Source organism: Miniopterus natalensis, chromosome 3 (genome assembly GCF_054644295.1).
Source record: "Miniopterus natalensis isolate mMinNat1 chromosome 3, mMinNat1.hap1, whole genome shotgun sequence".
Classification (NCBI taxonomy): domain Eukaryota; kingdom Metazoa; phylum Chordata; class Mammalia; order Chiroptera; family Miniopteridae; genus Miniopterus; species Miniopterus natalensis.
The window spans coordinates 70,786,625-70,808,729 of NC_142083.1; the positions used below are offsets into that span (position 1 = coordinate 70,786,625).

At 41.4% G+C, this 22,105-nt stretch overlaps 2 protein-coding genes across 4 annotated transcripts in view; one reads left to right on the plus strand and one right to left on the minus strand.

Moving 5' to 3' along the window:
* The window catches only part of ALDH7A1 (aldehyde dehydrogenase 7 family member A1), a 40,148-nt gene extending 30,360 nt beyond the window's left edge, over nt 1-9,788 (minus strand). The window contains exons 1-4 of one of the 2 annotated variants that reach the window (XM_016217814.2): nt 9,693-9,788; nt 6,802-6,936; nt 4,294-4,347; nt 3,675-3,740 (exon numbers count right to left, since the gene is read on the minus strand). In XM_016217814.2, coding sequence (XP_016073300.1) covers nt 3,675-3,740; nt 4,294-4,347; nt 6,802-6,837 — 156 coding nt within the window. In that variant the 5' untranslated portion in view covers nt 6,838-6,936; nt 9,693-9,788. Of the gene's footprint in view, nt 1-3,674; nt 3,741-4,293; nt 4,348-5,572; nt 5,780-6,801; nt 6,937-9,692 lie in introns of those variants that run through there. The other variant, XM_016217813.2, reaches the window with a different exon arrangement.
* Nucleotides 9,789-10,328: 540 nt separating this feature from the next.
* PHAX (phosphorylated adaptor for RNA export) lies at nt 10,329-22,097 on the plus strand. 2 transcript variants are annotated; one of them, XM_087815533.1, is made up of 6 exons: nt 10,329-10,454; nt 11,996-12,609; nt 14,352-14,472; nt 16,133-16,216; nt 16,402-16,451; nt 20,327-20,413. In XM_087815533.1, the coding sequence occupies exons 1-5, from the start codon at nt 10,359-10,361 to the stop codon at nt 16,438-16,440; spliced, it is 954 nt and encodes a 317-aa protein (XP_087671659.1). In that variant the 5' UTR covers nt 10,329-10,358; the 3' UTR covers nt 16,441-16,451; nt 20,327-20,413. The 2 variants fall into 2 exon arrangements, with proteins under 2 accessions (XP_087671659.1, XP_087671658.1); XM_087815532.1 differs by lacking the exon at nt 16,402-16,451 and having other exon boundaries at nt 10,339-10,454; nt 20,327-22,097.
* Nucleotides 22,098-22,105: the final 8 nt, after the last annotated feature.

Genomic DNA, 22,105 nt, shown 5'->3' on the forward strand with positions numbered 1-22,105 from the left:
GGGAGGGAAGAGGCTCTGGCTCTTCCTCGCCGGGGATGGAGAGGAAAGTGAGGATGCAGAGGGGATGCAGAGGGGCAGAAGCAGGTGGCCTTCTGAGCTGAAACTATCTCATGAAAGGAGCAGCACCCAGTATTCCCAGCTAGGTTCTCTGTGGTTAGTTCCAGTTGAGAGGAAGAAATCAGTTTTGATAAACTAGTCTTCTGTATTTTTATACTGTGCTCTTTTTCCCTTCAAGAAAAATGTTTCCTTAGAAAAATTCCTGGCTTAACTCAAATGAGCTAAATGAAACAGTGGTCTGTGCTCACGCAGGCAAGGTCAGCCAGCGGATCATGGCCAACTAGGGGCTCCACGTGAGTGAGGACCCAAGAGGGAAAGCGCATAGACCAGGAGGAGATCAAGCTCTGATCTGTATTTGTTTGAGGCCCCAGCAACCTCTAAGTCACTGCCCCCATTGGCAGGAGCCCCAGAGGCACCGTTCAGAAAGTCTCTCTTCCCTAAACTTTGAACTCAATTGCTTAACTCAAATTCTAACAAGTGGATCCCCAACTGACTCAATCATCACCCAGAAAAGCAACATGTTCCCACTTAGCAGCCCCACTCTACTGGGAGGTCTAAAAAGTACGAAAAGTGTGAGAAAGAATGTAAGGCACAGAGTCCAGCACTGTTGAGTAAGAGCAGGCGGCCAAGTGAGGTCCTAAATTCGAAAACCACCACCAAGCATAGCCCAATATTAAGGACAGGCGTCACAACATCAGCTGCCACCCCCTAGAGCAAAGACAGATTTAAGGGCCAGCTCAGAAGAAAAGACCCTGAATTCACACTAGCTCTTTTCTCAGACACGACTGTATTTACCCTGGGTAAATACACACACATAATAGATGTTTCTGATCGAATGTTTCCCTGGCATTCAAAACAGTGTATACAAAGAGTGAAATCCTAATATAAATGATGGACTTTATATATTTAATGATAATGTATCAATATTGGCTCCCAACTGTATGAAATGTATCACACATGCAACATGTCAATAAACTTGCTAAGAGTGATGGGGGAGAGGAGAGAAAACTCTCTGTACTTTCTGCTCATCTTTCTGTTGAAGGGGCACAGAACAAGTCACCCCAGCACGTGCCATGTTGACATGTGGATTACTCTGTGCTGAAGGCACTCAAGACCCAGAAGACCCAGGAAAAGCATTTTATCTCCCCCTTAACTTCCTAGAAGAATTCAGAAAGGGGCCTGTACCAGGAAGAGAGCTATTACCAGACACAACTCTTTATATCTGAGAGACTTATCTGCATAGCAGGATAAACATTTGTTTAAAGCCCCAGACCCTATTCCTCAGGATGCTAGATAACCATCAGTTACCTGGCTGTCTCTAGGTTTCATGTCTTCAAGAAGCCCTGTAGGTACGAAATTAAAATTTGCTTTTCTGTTAATCTGTTTTATGACAATTTAATTACTAGACCAACCACAGAACCTAGAATGGAAGAAGGGATATTTTTTCCTCCCCTATAAATGTGAAACTGCTCTAAAAAATAAGTCTATTAATTTTGTTTGTTTATTGATTTTAGAGAGAGAGAGGAAGGGAGAGAAACAGATTTGTTGTTCCACTTATTTATGCATTCATTGGTTGCTTCTTGTATGTGCCCTCACCAGAGATCAAGCCTGCAACCTTGGCATGTAGGGACAATGCTCTAAACAACTGAGCTACCAGCCAGGGCTAAGTCTATTAATTAAAAAACAACAACAAACAATATACATACAAGAAAACAACGATGTTTAAAAATTATGCAGTAATTTAGGCTGGTATACAATGTAATCACAGGTCACAAAATTTCACACACATCGTGTGTGTGTGTGTGTGTGTGTGTGTGTGTATATATATATATATATGCATGTATGTATAATAATCATCACAATTATGAAATAAACACATAAAAGACTGGAAGGAAACGCACCAAACATAACTCTTAATAACCATTCTATATTGAGAAGATAAGGGGATTAAATTCAATTATCTTGTTTACTGAATCATCCAATTTTTTTAAAGTAGGGAATATGTATTACTTTTATGAAAAGAAAAAAAAATAAGTTATTTTTAAATGTCACTGCTCTGGACACTATTCTCTGCCCAGGTAGGGTGAACTTTACTTAGCACACTGTTTACTTTTGGAAGTGGTATTTTCCTGCTCAAGCATATTTTTGATTGTGTATAATGGAACTCTCAGCCTAACTTATGGCCAGAATTAGCTAAAGTAGAGGAAAAATGTTCCTCGTGCTTTGCACAGAGGCAGTCTCTAAGCAAACAACAAAGCTACATCCAACCCAGGGCTCTCCTGGAGAGTCTGCCCCTCCCCAAGACCCCATAAAATTACTGATTCAGTGAAAACACTTGGCTTGGCAGTCCCAGACCCACAGCACATGTTTTATCACTGGCAGGTGCTGAGGTTTGCCCTGTGCCAGGCTCTCCTGAAGCATTTTACATGATTAACTCATTTTACCCTCCTGATAACACAGAAAGCAGGCACACAAAGTCTCCCCTTACTACATGACAAAGCACACTGAGGTGAAGTAATTCCCCAGGGGTAGAGCTGGGTTAACCCCAGGATATTCCTATAGCCTCAGATGAAAACGGGTATTCAGGGTGAGGTGAGGGAGGATTGGGAAACTCAGGCTAACCCGGTTCTTTACTCTCTCCTCCTCCAGAGCCTGGCCCTCATCTAGTGACCGCTAAGCTAAGTGGGGCAAACTCCAATCACAGTCCCTACACTTGCTCATATAACCCCTGGAGGAGACAGAGCTGGAGGCGGCAGAACCCATCTCAAAGCCTGATCAGACAGGTGAGGAACTCCAACCCCTGCCCTTTGAAAGAGCTGCCCTGTGAACCAGAAATGTGGACCTATTTCTGAGATACCCCCCACAAAGCTGGTGGGGCGGGAGAAGAAAATGGGTATTTTTAGTATAAATATTCCTTGTACTTCGATAGCATGAATTTATGTTACATCAGTAAGAGATTTTGTTTGTTTTTTTAATTGAGTTTTAGAGAGAGAGAAAGGGAGATGGAGAGAGACAAAAACATCGATATGAGAGCAAAACACTGATTGGCTGCCTCCTGCACACCCCCTATGGGGGAATCGCAACCTAGGCACGTGCTCTGACTGGAAATCAAACCGTCAACCTTTCAGTGCACAGGATAAGGCCCAACCAACTGAGCCACACCAGCCAGGGCCATCAATAAGAGTTTTAATCCATTTAAAACTGCCCATTGATGCACTGGCCTGTGTGGCTCACCAAAGAGTGTCGGGTTCAATTCCTGGTCAGGGCACATACCCAGGTTGTGGGCTCCATCCTCAGTCGGGGTACCCATATGCGGGAGGCAATCGATGGATGTTTCTCTTGCTCTCTTTCTCTCTCTCTCCCTTCCTCGCTCTAAAAATCAATAAAATTTTTAAAAATTACCCATTAATACTGAAGGTCAAATATGTAAAAGGCATTATTCTAAGACCAAAGCAGAGGAGATTATCACAGCCCCTAAAGAGCTCCTGTTTCAGCAAGGTGGCACTGACCTGTGCTCATCGGATGTTTCTTTTTCATTTTTTTATGTTTATTTTTTGGATGTTTCTTTATGTCACTGCAATTACAGTAAGTAATCACACCATGGCCTCCAAACTTACGTCCGCCCAGACTCTCCATGCTTCTCTTGCTTTCTTTACAGATTCTTCATAGTCAGCCACACTAGCCTAAATTAAGAATTAAGGGGAGGGGGTAGTAACAAAAAAAGAATTAGGGGGAGACAAAGGGGAAGTGATGATCTCCTAAGAACAGATTATTTTGGAAGAGAACTGGAAATCTCTCTGGGTGACCCTAAGATTTGTGGTTTGGAATGATTTTCCAAAAACTCTCTTGAACCCAGTAAGACACGGTAGAATCTAGCTGTGCTTTTTAAAACCTTGCTTCTCAAAGCAGGGTTCGTTAGTCTCATCTGGAAACAACACCTGAGGTGTATTAGAATATCAGAACCTGGGGCTCCAACCCGGGTGGAAGAGGTCAGAACCTTCATTCTGGAAGTGCCAGGTGATTCAGAAGCAAGCCCTTAAAGGGACCCCCTCTCTTTATGATTCACGTTTTCTAGGGCACACACACCTCCCCTCAAAGAGTGGACAGTCTCTCCCAAACACCCTTAAATGTCAATGAAAAGGAAACATTGTTCTTTGACTTTCTAATTGTGTATTGCCCTTGATCATTCCCACTAATTCTATGGGAGCTATTTGCAGGAAAAATAAAAGTACTTACCTGTCGGACTCTTGCTATTGGCTCATTGTTAGCAGGACAATAGGTCGTGATAACCTGAAAACAAAAAGATGACCACCATATGTAGAAAATGTAATGCAGTCCAAATTGGGGGAACAGGCCAAATGAGGGAAGAAAAGCGGAAGAAAGAACGTTAAGATACAACATCCAAACTCGGAACCTTAACTTCTGTTACAAATAAGGCACTCTACAGAGCTTTTCATTTTGACCTAAACATTCAGAACCACCTTTCTGCAAAAGTCTAAATGCAACCCGCTATTTAGTCTCTTTTTCCATTAACACACCAGACTCCAGTTTTACTTACTTCCTCCCTTACCCTGCCCATCCTCTGGTAATAAGATAAAATAGCCAAGGCCAAACAATTATGGGAAAGGCCTGTGTTCACACAAACTGAAAAGATCAACTAGAAAGAAAAAACATCAAGGTGCGGCTATTTTTAAAAAGGCCTTGGGGGGGGGGAATCTTTTCTCCAAGAACCTAATGATTAGAGGCCATAGGGGAAAACAAACAAACAGCCGGGAAACTAGCAATTGAGGAGCAGAAGGAGGAGGGGCTTGGGGTATTAAAACCACGTTCATCCTACAGTCACCTAAAGGAAGGTGTTTCCTCTCACACAGAAGGTTACATAACACGCACAAACTTTGTTGCATGTTATATAACATTTTCTTCCAAAAGCTTTCCTCTGTGTGCGACTCTCAAAAACATCTGGGTGATAATAACTTTATCTTTCCATCTGATTCTACAAAACGTTTTATTGAGCACGAGCTGGCGCCAGGCATGGTGTTAGGCTCTGCAAACAGAAATGCGGAACAGCCGGTCCTGGGGGAAGCCAGAGCCCCATGGAAACGGGCCAGGGTTTCAGGAAGTCCGCGCTTGCAGGCTGCACGGGATTTCAGAAAAAGGATTTCAGCGGCGCACGTTACATCAAGCACGAAACCAAGACAATTTCCACCGTTAAGCGGGTGACATGTCCCACTGCAGATCGCAGAACTCTGCCCTAAGGTTTTCAGGATGCGCGAAAAGTTTAACCCCAGCCGGCTCCAAAAGGGCACCGAATCGACTCTTCCACAGCACCCAAGGACCTAAAGCCCACGGGTCTTTTTAAAGGCACCCTACATGAGGAAACTTCTACTGCGGAGCTTCGAAACTTCCCACCCGGTACAGCCGCCCACGGCAGCAGCGGGGCGTGGGGCCGAGCAGAGCCCGCCCGGCCTCCCCGAGCGCGCCGACGCCGCAGAGATTTCCCGGGGCGCCCGCATACCTCTCCCCGGCCTCCCCAGCTTCCATTATACACGCCCTCGTTTTCCTCGCGGAGCCCCAGCTCCTTGAGCCAAGCGTACTGGGGCTGATTGATGAGCAGGGTGGACATGAAGGCGGCGGGCCTGTTCCTCGGTCCTAAGAGCTTGCTCCGCCTCGCAACGTGCCCACAGAGGTGGCCGGGTACGCGCCACATACTGAGCCCCGCACCCGCCGCGCGCCTGCGGCCTCGGGGGCGCCTGAAATAGAGCCCCGCCCCCCGCCGGGGGGAGCCCATTGGGCAGCCCCGTCCCCGCCCGGGACACGCCCCCCACGCCCCAAGGCCAGCCCCAGTCTTCGCCCTGCCGTTTAACTTAGGGCTGGGACCGAAGGGGCCGCCACGGGGAGAAGCGAGAGGGGTACTGCCACCTAGTGAAGACGCCCGGAACCGCGACGCCAGCTACAGATTCTTTCCAGCAAAATACTGGCTCTGAAGCCCAGCGGGTTAGAGCAGGGCCGCTTGGACCCCAACGTGCCTGGGCTCACCGGCACCTTCCGAATCCGCGGTTCTGGGCCCGGGCCTGAGAACCAGCATTTCCAAACAGCTCCCAGGTGATGGTGACGCTGCTGCTCCGTGGAATAGCCCGGGGAGGAGGAGGGGTGGTTGCTTTTTTGGTGGAGGTTATTTGTTTTCACTGCTTTATTATGTTACAAATTAGAGCTTTCTAATGAATGGAAGATGTTACATTATGGTACTTCCTTCTAAAGATCCCGCCTGAGTATATATTCTTGCTTTTGAAGAATAAAGACAGTTTTGATCAATTTCCTTCATTCTCAGCTGCTTCTCCTTTCCACCCCTCCCCTCTTACCATCTCATTTCCCATCTAATTTCACAATAACTGGGTCTATACAAGGGAAATAGTAACATCTCCATCACCATGATTTGAACATGAGTTAATACACACACTCTCAAATTAGTCCAATGAGTAGGTGTTTCAGTGAGTCCCAACCTATTTTTCAAAATATTACTTCTCACTACATGCCTGTGGCCTTTCGCATTGCAGCCAGACAGAATCAGTCCCTTTATGTTTCTGTGTAAAGCCTGTGTAGTCCTCCCACAGTATCTTTGCCCTTGCTGCTCTCTCCACCTGTCAAACCCTTCTTCCATCTATGCACTCAAGCTTGAGCTTTATCTGTTCCACCCTTACGGCACAAATAAGTTCAGCAAATACTTGGCATATATCAAGCACTTACCAAGAAACTGTAGTAAGTGCTGGATGATGCTTCCATTTGTAAATGTTATATCTTTCCATGTTAAAACAAGTACCATCTCTGACTGATCCTTGCATGGCTCCACAATTCCCATCATTGTATCAGGGTCAGATCCACCTATATGAATGAATGAATGAACAAATGAACCTTTGAAAACTCCTCAGGAGAAATAAGCATAGATACCCTGTCTCGCATTGGTAATCTCTATCAACAACCCAGCTACTGTCTTCCATCTAGTGTAGGATTGAGGCACTAACTTCCTTCATTTTATTTCTCAGGCATTTTAACAGAATTTAATTCTCACTTTCTGGCTGCCAGCAAGGTTCTTTGTACATGTATCCCAACACCACACCCTTCCTTCTCTTCTCATTTGATTCAAAAATGAAAAGACATTTAAAGATACACTAAATTTTAGTGCAACACATAATGCCCTTAGGAAATGTTAGCTTCCTTCTCTTCACTAAATCAAGGTGGGTGGCTGTCAACCGGATCTGGGAAGATACGCGTCAGCAAATGTCATCATTGAAAACTAGGATTCCATCTCTCTTCCACCTTCTTTTTTCAAAACTCACTTAGTTCTGCCCAACAGGAGGTCAGGAAAAAACGAATTTTGATAGGGCAGAGCAGGAAAAGATAAAACTAAATGAATCATATAAAAGCACATTTCATATATGAAAGAGAGTTAAATGAATCATATATGAAAGCACATATAAAAACTGCAAAAGCACTGGAGAAATTTAGATGTACTGACTGACCTCAGGACACCTTGAACCAATTCCGTATTAAAAGTGGCAGAGTTAGCAAATGGCTGATTCTGCTTTTCAAATGACTTATCAAAGGCATCACAGGGTGGTGATTAAAGCAAGGACTCTGGAATTACAGCATACGTACAAATGACCTGTGCTTAGGATACCCTCAGTGAATGCTAGCCATCTCCATTCTTCAAAGGTAGCTGGCCAACAGGCAGAGGGATGTGACCTGAACATGCATGCTTGCCCTAAAGCAGCAGCAAATTGGAGAAATCATCACAACTTGGGATGTAATTTCATTATTGCAAACTGGGAGCCTGATTTGTCAGAGCATGGGGGAATGACACTATTGTTCTGGGCAGACTGATATTAATCCAGTTCACAAAAAAATGATGCTACAACTAGAATGATGGATTTTATAGAAAAAAATTATCTTCAGAAAAACAACCATTCACATCCTCTGATCACTGCATTCTCTTCCAGGATACAATCTACCTATCTGGTTGTTCAATGAGCTCTGAATCAGAAGAATTATTAACAATAAATGATTCCAGCGTGAGTAATGGGTCAGGCTAAGAGAGTCTCACTAATATGTGAATTAAGTTATAGATTCAAAGCAATCCCAATCAAAATACCAGAACTGGTAAGCAGATTCTAAAGTTTAAATAGAAATGCAAAGAATCTAGAACAGCCAAAACAATTTTGGGGGAAAACTGGAAAAAAAAATTCACCTAATTTTACAATTATTATATAGCTACAGTAACCAAGAAAGCTTCACATTGGTGTAAAGATAGACACAAAGATCAATGGAACAGAAGAGAGAACTCAGATATAGACCTTTGTGTATATATATAGTCAATTTTCAGTGGCAGTATTAAGGAAATTCAATGAGGGAAAGGATAGTCTTTTCAACAAATCATACTATAGTAATTGAATATTCACATGCAACAAACAAAAATAAACCAAAAAACCTTGATTTTACTTCACACTATATAATTAACTCAAAATGAACCATAGATCTAAAGGTAAGAACTAAAATCTAAAACTTCTAGAGGAAAACATTGGATAAAATATTTTGTGGAGGGGGCAGGGCTTCTATGCATTATATATTTAGTTGTATCCCATACCATATAGAAAAATGATAATTATAGCATGAAATTCCACTCCTACCTTACACCACACACAAATCAATTCCAGAGGGATTGCCATTCTATGTAAGAAAGGTAAAACAATAAAGTTGTCTAAGAATTAGGAGACCTGGAGTCAAGACTCAGCTCATCAATAGCTTAGCTATGTAATCTCTCTTCATGCCTCAAAATAAGGAATAGGATCAAGTGATTTCTAAAATTCCTTTATATGTCTTAAATTCACATTTCAAAAATTTATATTCATCTTTCCCATAAAGTGTAGGAATGTATCCTAAGGAAATAATAAAACAAGTTTGCAAAAACACATGTTAATTGCAAAATTGGCTACAGCCTAAATATACTATCAGAGACTAAATAAATAATGGTACCTCCATGCAATGGAATACTAGGGAGTCATTAAAAAGGAGCTAGATCTTTGTATTTTGGTATAGAAAGGTGTCTAGGATAAGTTGCTATTTGTTTATTTCTTTAAAGCAGATTACACAATAGTAAAAGATACAAATAATAAGATTCTCTTTATGTAGCCCTGGAGGGGTGACTCAGTCCGCTGGGCGTGGTCCAGTGCACCAGGAGGTTGGGCTGATTCCTTGTAGGGAGCCTGCAGGAGGCAGCTCACTTGGCACTCTCACATGATGTTTCTCTCTCCCTCTCCCTTCTACTCTCTCTAAAAATCAAAAAACTATTCTTTTTTTCAAAGAGATCCTCTTTATGTGAAAAATATTCAATAACTATTTCTTGATCGCCTATTAGATACAAGAAGTCACTGGGCGGTATACTAGGGTAAACAACACTGAATGAAACAGACATGTTAGTGGCGAGCTCAGGCCAAAAAAATAAAACAAATATGACTATTGATGCCACGAAGAAAAACAGAGGGTTGAAGAGTGACATTAGACGTTCCTGTCTTGGGGTGGCCCAAGAAGCCTCTCTGAGAATACGGCATTAAGTCAGAAACTGAATCGTGTGAGAGAACCACCTGTACAAAGAATTGGGTGTTGGCGCGTTGGAAGCGGTCTGTCTGGCAGCAGGAACCGCGACGGCAAAGGCCTTGAGCTTGGAAAGAACAAAGGGCGCCTGGGGAACAACGCGAGCAGCGCCGCGGCGGCTGAAGCGCTGGGGAGGGGCCCCGGCGCGGGCCAGCCGCCCCGTCGGCCGCGCTGAGGACGCGGGCCTCACAGTGCGGAGCGGAGCCCCGGAGGGGTCTGAGCAGGGCGGCGACTTCAGGCGACGGCTTCCCAGGAAGCTGCATGTGCATCGCGCAGGAGCAAGAATGGAAGCCAGATGTCCAGCCTGGGCATCAGGGCGAGGGGGTGAGGCCAAGGAGGAACCCCCAATGGCCGCTGTCCGCGCACAAACTTAGGTCTGCACGAAAACCAAGCCTGGGAGAGACGCGCCGAGGCGGCGGGGAAGCAGGGCACGCATCTTCCCAGGGTAGTGCGAGGGAGCAGTTGGCGGCGACCACGCTTCTCCGTCCGTCTCAGGCATGCGCCGCAGCGAGCCCCGCCCACCCCTCTGCCCCCACGCCCCGCCCCCAGGGCGGAAGCAGCCCCTCGCGGGGGCGCCGGAGACGCGGCCGCCCGCCGGACCCGCCCCCGCCGCGCCGGAAGTGCTCTCTTGACTCGCCGCGCTGTGCCGCGGAAACATGGCGCTGGAGGCAGGCGACATGGAAGATGGGCAGCTTTCCGACTCCGATTCCGACATGACGGTCGCGCCCAGCGACAGGCCGCTGCAGGTGCCGGTGAGCGCGAAGGGCGGGCGGCTGGTTCTGGCCTGGCGCGCGGAGCCCCGGCCGCGGGCCCTGCACTCCCTGCCCAGCATCTCGCTGCCGAGGAGGAACCGCGGGGCTGGCGGCCTCCGGGAGGCCGTTTTTTCTCCACCGCTTTTCCTTTTCTAAACTTACCGACCTCCCCACTTCCACGCCGCTAGGATGCCCCGGAGGGGACGCCGGCCCGCAAGAGCCGATGGAGCCCATTTTTGCCCTGAGCAGAGAGGGAGACTGGGGGTTAGGAATGAAGTCCTCGCCTGCTCAGGAGCCTGGTTGGTCTTCCATGTTCCCATCGGACCTAGCTTTGTCACGCGGTCATGTGGCACTGTTTTTGTGTTCGTGCCCCAGCTTCTAAACGGCGTTTGCCTTGACCCCGCACTGAGCACGCTCTCGGAGGCCTTGGGGCCGGGTTGCCCGCTTCGAATCTTGGCGCCGCCGCCGTGTGACCTGGGCGGGGTATTTAGCCTAATGCGCCCGTCTGTGGACCAAGAATGATAGCGCTCCGCCACTGATGGCGCGGTTGTAAGGGTTCAGTGGAGCATACTGCTTCAGAAATGTTAGCTGCCGTTATTATTTGAGCCCCGGCACGTGTGGCTCAGTTGGTTGGGTTGCGGACTCGATCCCGGTGGGGGTGGGGAGCGCCTGCCCGAGGCAGCCGGTGGTTGTACCGCTGTCACGTGGATGCCCCTCTCCCCTCCTTCTAAAACGCCTTAAAATCTATCATCTGTCTATCATCTATCTATCTATCTATCTATCTATCTATCTATCTATCTATCTATCTATCTATCTATCTATCTATCATCTATCCATCTATCTACCATTTATCTATCTATCTATCATCAAGACTACCTAATGGACTTAAGTCACCCCACTCCCATTTCTAGCTCAACAGATAACTTTAGTGTTTAGTACAAAACAAGGATGATTCTTTTGCATATAAATGACACCAAGGTATTTTGTTTTCAATCTCTTTCAGGTTGTTTTACATAGATTGACCCATGACTTGGTAAACTTATTATCAGTGGCTCTACCAGTAGTAAGTCAGGGAATCCTACCCATAGTTTACTATCTAATCTAAAAGGAATCTAGTCACAAAACCGGGAAAAGGAAGTTGATGTGTTTAAATCGATCAAAGGCATTTTTGGAAAGAAAGGAAACAAGTTCTGTTTTAAGGCCTAGTAAGTGTGTATGTCATTTTCAAACATTCTGACAATAACTGAAAAGATTGAAAATCTTCTAAAGGTGAGAATGAAAGGCTTTGGTAATTTTTTAGAAAGAGGCCTTAGAACTAAATTCTGCATTAGCTCTAGAAATAAGCATTTGTGCCTTTAAAATTGGAAGTTCCATGTGGACCTTTAGAAAAGTAGGGACTGAATTGGTACAGAGATAATTGTTGAAGATCAGTTCTGCTTCAAAATGGTCCAGCTGAATCCCTAAGTAATTTTTTTTAAATAGCACATTGTGGGTGGAGTTGATGTGTTTTGTGGAACTGACTGATTTCCTTTCTCTGGCAGAAAGCACTAGGTGGGGACAGTGCGGTGAGGCCCTTCCAGAGCACTGCAGCAGCCTGTGCACCGGTATCACATTATCGGACTGTTAAAGGTGTGGACTCAAGTGAAGAGAGTTTTTCTGATTCAGATGATGATAGCTCTCTCTGGAAACGCAAGCGACAGAAATGCTTCAACCTCCCTCCCAAACCAGAGCCTTTTCAGTTTGGCCAGAGCAGCCAGAAGCCGCCATTTGCTGGAGGGAAGAAGGTTAACAATATCTGGGGTGCTGTGCTGCAGGAGCAGAATCAAGATGCGGTGGCCACTGAACTTGGTATCTTGGAAATGGAAGGCACTATTGACAAAAGCAGACAGTCCGAGACCTACAATTATTTGCTTGCTAAGAAACTTAAGAGGGAGTCTCAAGAACAGACAACAGAATTAGACAAAGAGCTAGATGAATATATGCGTGATGTCAAGAAAACAGGCTCAAAGGAAGAGGAAAATGGGCAAGGTCATCTTAAAAGGAAACGACCTGTCAAAGACAGACTAGGGGACAGACTAGAAATGAACTATAAAGGCCGGTATGAGATCACAGAGGATGATTCTCAGGAGAAAGTGGCTGATGAAATTACTTTCAGGTGAGCATTTAAACTTTTCCTTGCAAATGAGCACCTGACCAACTATCTTCCATTTAAAGGAAATAAAATAGATTCCAAATGCATTAATGATAATAGTACTTTTTAAGATTTTTTAAATTTAAGGAACAAACTCTGGTCTTATTTGGTTGTATGGATATATTTGGATTTTATTTTGGACAGGCTGATAGAATAATTCTGCAAACTTTTATGAACTTATAAGCAGTTCTTTCCGTTTAGTGCTATAGAGCTCTTTATATAAAAACATACCTTTTAAAATTGTGTGGGTTTTTTTTCCCCAAGCATTCATGACTTTTTTGTTACTTAATTGAAGCATATTGTACATTTGATGAAATTTACCCATTTTCAAGTGTTGATATTTTTTAAAATGTATCAGTTGAACAACTCTCACCATAAACCACTTTTAAAGCATTTCCATCACCCCAATAAGATCCCTCATATCAATATGCCCGTTTAAAGGTAACCCCTGTTCCCGTCTCCAGATAACTGCTAATCTTTCTGTAGTTACAAATTTGCATTTTCTGGATTTTTCATATTAATAGAATTACACAATGAGTGGTTTATTATACGCACACATATATGCATATCTATATTGAATGGCTATTCCACCTTTTGGCTACGCTGGAAAATGTTAAGACTTAACAGCCAGATCTTTGGACATGTATTTTCACTTTTCTTGGGTAAATACCTCAGAGTAGAATTGCTTGATGTAAATTAACATTTCATGTATTTTTAGTTCAAATTTTGTTTAACTTTTCATTAGCTCTAAATCACTAATGAACAGTGTCACAGATTTGAAAACAAATATTGTTCAATAGTAAAATAACTGGTAGGAAAACAAGTGCTTACTCTCCAGGCAAGCCTGTCAACACTAGTGCTGGATTTTTAAACTACTGAGGAAGCTTGGAAAAGTGTCAGGAAAAGTGTCCAGGAAAAGACCTGGAACTAAACTGTGGTCCCTTTGTTCCTAGTCTAGTGCTCTTTGCACTGCCTCCTATTGAGAATAAATAAGGGGAGCCAGGTATAGTTAGGGAACTGTTAAGACTCCTGCAGCATTAATCCTCCTTCACTCTGTGGAGTGTGGGCTGACATTACAAGTGTTGCTTAGGCTCCTGATGTTTTTATTTCTGGGTGGTAAAGTGAAAGTCATAGTACCTACTTCCTAAGGTTGTTGAGAGAATTAACTGAGATAATGCATGTAAAGTTCTTAGGATTGTGCTTATCCTATAATAAGCCTCAGCAAATATTAGCTATATCCTTTTGTTCTGAAGTGGGGAGCCTGTCAGGGAAAATTCCTATCCATTTTAAAGCTCCCAGATATCTCTGAAGTTAGGAGAGCTGATTTTCAGGCTTAATAATTGAAAGCTAGTGTATGTAATTTGTTTTGACAGGAGTGGACTGGTTTTATCTTTTGTGTTTAGGCTTGCATTCTCCTTGGTATATATGCACATTTACTTTGAAATCCTCCGTAATCCAATAAAACAGAGTGAAGAGGCCAGTCATGAGACTTGAGATGCAACCTTGAGGTGCCTACTCCTTGGGTGACCCAAGATAGGAATGTCTCCATGTCACTGATTTCAAGGTTAAATACAGAAGATTTTGAAAAGCAAATGCTATTAGAATAGGATTTAATTCTAGTTGAGGACTAAATTGGAGACTAAGGTAGATTTCAACTTTATACAAGAAATGAAGAGGTTAATATTTCTTTATTTGTCCTTTATCAGGTTGCAGGAACCAAAGAAAGATCTGATAGCCCGGGTAGTGAGTATAATTGGGAACAAAAAGGCCATTGAACTTCTGATGGAAACTGCTGAAGTTGAACAAAATGGTGGCCTTTTTATAATGGTAAGTCTAAGAGCTTCATTGTTTCTGTTTTGAATTGTGCTTCATATAATTTTTTTACAAAACAAGCTTGTCTCTGATTATTGGGTCATAAATTTGCTATAAATTATTGGTTTGAGATTTTAAAAAACTTTATTAACAATGAAAACTGAACTAAAAATTATTGTCAGTTTTGATACTTAGAAAAAACATATGTAATTTGTAGCCTTTTAGTGTGCAGACACTAACCCGGAAGCTCAGATTTTAAAAATATGGGTTTTGGAGTTAGGGGGTCCTTGTTTTGAGTTCTGGGTCTGCAACTTATTAGGTGTGAGGTTTGACTAAATTATTTTACATCTGGGAGCCTCAGTCCCCTCACCTGTAAGAGGACGATTAATCCTGTGTTGTGGGGATTAGATCACAATGCCCAAGTACTTAGTTAGCAACAGTGAGCAGAAGGGTTACTCTTGGTATAATTCATGCATTCTTGAAAATTGGTTCTTGGGGACAAAAGGAAAAAAACCCTTGTTTTGTAAAAAGCACAATAAATATATAGTATATCTGTGAGTATTAAATTTCATGGGTGTTGGGGGTGAATAGGAAAAAGAATGTCTAAAGGCTTCTGCTGTGTGGGAAAAAATTATGAGGAAAAAGGTTTCATAATGGTAGGAAGAGCACTCCTGTGGCTGGGGCCAGATCCCAGGCAGTGGCAGTTTATCCCATAGAATGATTTTGTAGATTTCACTTAATTCAGCTTTCACCTCCAGGTGAGGGTGAAGTTTAAATGGCTTCCTCCTTATTTGCTCCTTGGAAATCGGAATGATGACATCACAAGGGAGTAAATCAGTGAATGTGTGCTGTGGAAACCAATTAGAATTGATAGCACCAGCTGAGGAAACAGCCTGTGGACATAGATTACCAAAGTCAAAACTGAAACAAATTGTAGTAGTCATGAGTGTACTGGCCCCATTTGTGTCATTGTTGAAATACTTTGATTTTCATTTAGTTGAGCACAAATTTATAGGTTCATCAATGTTTTAATTCTATAGTAATATAATAAAACTTCATATTCCAGTTGAGCTAATGCAAATCTGTTGGGAAGATGGAAGTCCAAATTCATGCTCTTTTGATGCACTTTCCTTTTATCACTACGTGCCCAGCACTGTGTTAACATAGGAAGCTTATGTTGTAGTGGGGGTGGGAGGGAGACAACCTATAAAGAATAGAGCATCTTCAAGTATATTAGAAAGTGGTAAGTGCTATGGGAAAAGAAATAGATCAAATGTAGGTAGAGAGAGGAGAGGAGGGCATTTCAGTTAAACTGGAGTGGCCAGGGTAGACTTTATTGTCGCCTTAGGCACATCTCAGTTTAAAAGATACTTTGGCCAGCGTGGCTCAGCGATTGAGCATCGACCTAGGACCTAGGAGATTGCCCTTCGATTCCCAGTCAGGGCACATGCCGGCGTTGCGGGCTCAATCCCCAGTATGGGGCTTGCAGGAGGCAGCCCATCAATGACTCTCATCATTAATGTTTCTATTTCTCTCTCCGCCTCTCCCTTCCCTTCTCTGAAATCAATAAAGATATATATTTTTTAAATAATAAATATATATATATTTTTAAAAAGATACTTTGGCCATTTCTGGGAAGAGTCTATACAGTATGTTTTTCCTGTTTCTTTTGTAGAATGGTAGTCGAAGAAGAACACCAGGTGGAGTTTTCCTGAATCTCCTGAAAAACACTCCTAGTATCAGTGAGGAACAAATTAAGGTAAAAATGATAATGTTCTTGACTTTTAAGATCCATAGTAATTTGACTTCCACTCAGGCTCTAGCTTCATTTTCTACTAATCTTTATCGCCTGCTCTGCTTTAAATTGGACGATTTTGTCATAGTCTCATTTCAAGAGAAACTTGTGCCTTTTGTAAAGCTCTACCTCTTTTTCTTCCCTTTCAGAGCCAAGACCAAGATTTCTTTTATGGCAACTTTTCCTGATTTCTTAGCACGTAATTATTTTCTACCCTCCTACAACTTTTATTATTAAAAAATTTTAAACATGCAGAATAAATGAAAGAATGGAATGAGTACCCATGTGTCCTCCACTTAGATTCAGGGGTTGCTGATAGTTTAACATTATTACTTTACAATTTATTTTTGTACTGTTTGGAAGTAAGTAACATCATGACCCTCATCCCTAATTATTTCAACAGACTTCTCTCAGTAATAAGGACAATATTCTACATAGCCATACTTACGAGAAATAAAACAATTTCATAGTTTTGTCCAATTTCTAGACTTCAATATCCTGAATTGTCCCAAGAATCTTATTTTCAACCCTTTTCTCCCCAAAACATGATTCTGTCCAGATTTTCACATTCCATTTGTTATATCTCTTTTGATCTTTTTAGTCCCACATTTTCCTCCATGATTTAGACCTTTGAAGAGTCTTCAAGAGTGTACTACATTCTTGTGATTGTCTTTTCATGGGTTTGTTTTGTTCATCCTTCTATCTCCAATATTTCTTATAAACTAGAAGCTAGGCACTTCAGTATTCTTAATCATTTTTGTGTTAATAGAATGTCTCATATGGGAATTCTACAACGTGGGTGTTTCATAGCTCAAAATTTGATATCTTTCAATTTGTTAATTAAGGAACATGATTTTTTTCAGCAGGTATAATCAAGAGTTAACTTCTTACATTGGAAAAATGTGTGCACAGGGACCATAGCTGCTATATTTGAGAAGGGTTGTATTCTCATTATTATAGTGGGTGATAAAAGTAATAAGAATATGTTGTAGCCATAATAATTATAATGCTAATGATGACATAAGTAAGAGCCATTTTTCTTGAACTGATGTGAGCATATTTTGCATCTGTTCCATGTTGGGGGTTTTTTCCTTAGGTTTTCTGGCTGTTCACTTCCCGGTCACATTTCAAAGCTCTGTTATTGAAATTGCTACAGGGAATGTTACTGTTGTTGCAGATTTGAAATCTCTAGTTAGTAACTGCTTTTTTTTCCTTATAGGAACAATTATTTTTATAACATAAATCTGTAACAATATAAATTTCCTTAGGAACACAACTATTGAGAGGTAGAACAGTTGTACCTTAATGTTTTCCTACCTCCCTCACAGGTATAATCCCTGACAGTGTGTACTTAGAAGGAACATTCTTGAGTTTTCATTAGATAGCAAAATGTCAGTCTTTTCAGAGAAATAGCATGATATGATGAGTAGAATTCTCTAAGATTCAAAATGTGGGTTTTAATCTTAAATTTGCCATTTAGCAGTTACATGACCAGGAGCAGGTCACTTACTCTCCCTTAGCCTCCATTTTCTCATCTGTAAAGTGGGGACTTTAATAGGTGCTCTGCCTAATTGAAAGACCTTAAGGGGGATTAAATAAAAGATCTAGAAAAGCTTTCTGTAAGTAACTAAACCTTGGGCAAAGAATTTCCAGAAGCAAGAGAAAAGAAAATAGCACTTATTCACCCTTAGCCTGGATTAGACCAAATATTTATATGGCTTAGTCTTTACCACAGGCTGTCAAAGTGGGTGTTACCCTGTTATGCAAATGAGTAACAAAAATGATGTGCCTGGGATCACACAGACACTGGCTTCAAACCTATGTTGTTTTCACTAACATGTCTTTGAAGTTCAGTTCTTCCGACTTGTACAGAAGGGGATTTTAATGTTAGGTTTTTATGTTAAACTGTCAGAAACACTGCATTAAAATAACAAACAATAGAAATATTTAGAATATCTAGTAATAGGGGAATGTTGACTTATAGGGACATTCTTAAAAGGACTATGCTATAACCTCTTGTGAAGCAATTTTAAGAAAATGAAAAAATGCAATAATACTGAATTTTTTTTAAGAGGCAAAATACAAATTTATAAAGAAAAAAAGGCATGGGACAATAGTTTGGTATATAAAACATCAAAATGTTACAGTGATTTGATCTTTTGTGAGGGATTATAAATGTTTTGGCTTTTAAGATTTCCTCTGCTTTTCCAAATTTTGTGTATGTGCATGGATTGAGTACCTTTGTTATTAGAGGAAAAAACCTGAAGGCAAATAGAATTTTATTGCAGGTAATTTCATATGCCATCCAGATAATGATGATGTTATAATTATTCTTTTCATCACTATATTGCTAACAGTCACAGTCTGCAAAACTTGGAAGCCAGAACTAAACTGAGTGGGCTTTCCTTTTTTGCATTTGATTTTGTTTTGTATGTGGCCTTGTACTTTAATTTTTGTTTTAAAAAATACAAAGTCAGCCCTGGCCAGTGTAACTCAGTTGATTGGGCATTGTCCGTGCACCGAAAGGTTGTTGGTTCTATTCCTGATCGGGGCACATGCCTCAGTTGCAGGCTCGATTCCCAGTTGGAGGCGTGCAGGAGACAGCCAATTGATGTTTCTCACTCACATTGACGTTACTCCCCCTTTCTTCCTCTCCCTTCCTCTCTCAAGTCAATTTTTTCAAAAAATCAGTAAACTATTCTTTAAAAAAGAAAATAGTCACAAAGTCAGATAGATGCTGCTAAACATTCTACAATACACACAGGAGACTGCCACAACAAAGAATTATCCAGCTCAAAATTTCAGTAGTGCCATAGTTGAGAAACCCTATACTAAAAGGATCTCATATTTTCATGCTCTAAAGTCCTTTTTCTGGCATCCTGTGCTATTTTTATGCCTGTGATAAAAGTTTTTGACAAAGATTTACATTGTTACATGTGAATTACAGTAATTTTATTTATTTTAATCCTCATCCAGGGTATGCTCATTGATTTTTAGAGAGAGGGGAAGGGAGAGAGAGAAAAACATCAGTGTGAGAGAGAATATCAATTGGTTGCTTTCTGTAAATACCCTGACCAGGGATCGAACCTGCAACCTTTCGGTATATGGGACGACACTCCAACCAACTCAGCCTCACCAGCCAGGGCTACAGTAATGTTTTTTAAGCGATGGAGTTCTTGCATTATGTAAGTTACATTATCATACTTGGTCACACAGTTCAGGGATGGCTCAGTTTCTTAGCACATTGTTACTGATGATATTTCAAAGTAAATCTTTATTCCAAAGACTTCTGTTTTATTGTGATGAATTATATTTCTATTTTTGTTTTTTAAGATTTATTTTAGAGAGGAAGGGAGAGAGGCATGGGGAAACATTGATGTGAGAGAGAAACATCAATCTGCTGCCTCTACACAAGCCCTACTGGGGGCGGGGTCAAGCCTGCGACCCGGGCCTGTGTTCTGACCAGGAATCAGACCCAGTGACCTTTTGGTTCATGGGATGATGCTCAGCAAACTGACCCACTCCAGCTGGGTAGTATTTCATTTAAATTCTAAACGACATGGTTTTTCTACTGTATCTTTCCATTTAGAAACCTTTAATTTTAGAGATATGTGTTATGGTATAATATGCATGGGCCCTGGACCTAACACTGTGTTGAAGCATAGCTTCATCTTTTTCTTGCAGTGGAGACTTATTTAATGTCTTGGACTCTGTGTCTAATTATGAGTCTAATAATAATGGCTTGTTTTTTTGTGAAAAATAAAGATAATGTAAAGGGTCTGCCGTTTTTTAAAAAAATTTTTGAATGTTTTTATTGGTTTCAGGGAGAGGGAGGGAGAGAGAGAGAGGTAAGAAACATCAGTGATGAGAGAGTCATTGATCAGCTGCCTCCTACATGGCCCTACTGGGGATCGAGGCCAAAACCTGGGCAGGTACTCTGACCAATACTCAAACCAAGACCTCCTTCCTGGTTCATGGGGTGGATGCTCAACCACTGAACCACACTGGCCGGACAAGGGTCTGCCTTTCAACAAATGGTAGTTCTTATTTACTAAAGTTGTTCCTTTATTGTAGGCCATTTTCTACGTTGAAAATCAAAAGGAATATGAAAACAAAAAAGCCGCTAGGAAGAGGAGAACACAACTGTTGGGGAAAAAGATGAAACAAGCTATTAAGAGTCTGAATTTTCAAGAAGATGATGATACATCACGAGAAACTTTTGCAAGTGACACAAATGAAGCCCTAGCCTCTCTTGATGAATCACAGGAGGGACATGGAGAAACTAAGTTGGATGTAGAGGAAGACATTGAGGTTGACCATTCTCACGATTTGGACATTTTTTAGTACATGTTGAGGAATAATCCCTCCTACAGTGGTAATAAACCATTTCTACTGAATTGCTTTGTTTTACTTTGCACTGATAAACATGAAAATCTGGAGAGAAAGACCTGTTTTCTTGTTTTAAATAAAATTGAATATATGGGGAGATGAATGCAATTGATGAAAACATTTAGAATTTTCTCATGTCTGACAAAATACTCAAAAAGTATATAGCAGAGGATTTAATTTCTCGATCTGTTGCATGCGCTAATTATAACTAGATAATAATCAGTTTTGTCCAGGTCATTATAATATGCCATTCAAAAGTTTTTTTTTTCCTATTTATCTTTGCAGAGAATTATGACTGGTTTCAAAACATTCCATTAGAAGATCCTAGTAAGACACATAAATTGTTAAACTATTTATTACAAATGCATCCAAATTTAGTTTGTCTGTGTCCTAAGAACTCTTAGGCTATTTTAAGGTTAGCGATTACAATTCAAATAGGTTTATACTGATGGTTCTTCTCACTTATTTGTCCAGAAGTAAGTAAACAGCAGAAGCTTTTCAAAGATGTATTGATTCGTAACCTTAATATTGTTTTGTTTGTCTTTTTTTTTAACTTATTAACTTGGTTGTACACTAAATACTGAATGTGATCCATACCCGTGTTATTACTTACCATGGACATTTAAACTTTTTTCAATGTTAGCCTGCTTAAGACTGTTTTACCTTATATTAAGGAAGTATTTAAAATGTCATGTCTGGCCCTGGCTGGTGTGGCTTGTGGTTAGAGCGTTGGCCTGTGCACCAAAGGGTCGAGGGTTTGATTCCTGGTCAAGGACATGTATCTGAGCTGCAGGTTCGACCCCCGCCCCCACGTGCGGAAACCAACCAACCAATTGATGTGTCTCTCACATTGATGTTTTTCTGTCTTCCCCTTCCTCCCTTCCACTCTAAAAATCAATGGAAAAAATATCATACCTGCATGGATTTTCAGATTACTCATTTTGATTGAAGGAGTAAACCTTCTGAAGGTGTAGGTTACTTAAGATGTTCCAAAAGTTGACTATAGTTAACAAAATAGATTAAGCAAAAGCGTGTAAGAAGTGATTACAAATATTCTTTGCAGGCAATATGCTTGAACTCAACGGGTCCTGAAATACATGGTCATTGGAGTTGGATTTAAGGATCTAAGTGGGAAAAGAGAAAAGTGGTTATTGGTTGCTTTTTATTCATAAAGAATGCAAAAATATTCCCATCCTGATAAAAGGCTTACATTTACAAAAAGATCCAGATGCAATTTTCAACTACTCTGAAACCAGCAGGTCACACCTGACTGTAATAGTTTTCTTAGCTGAAATTGTAGGTGTTTTTCTTGAGATTAACTTATGAGAAAAGATTATCTGATGCATTTTGCATTGAACTGCCCCTTTAGTGGTTTATTTTCTTTCTGCCCATCTGTCTACTAAAAAAATGTGAAATAAAAGAATGCAAAAATAAAATTAGTTTTGGCAGTCCTTAATGAGATTC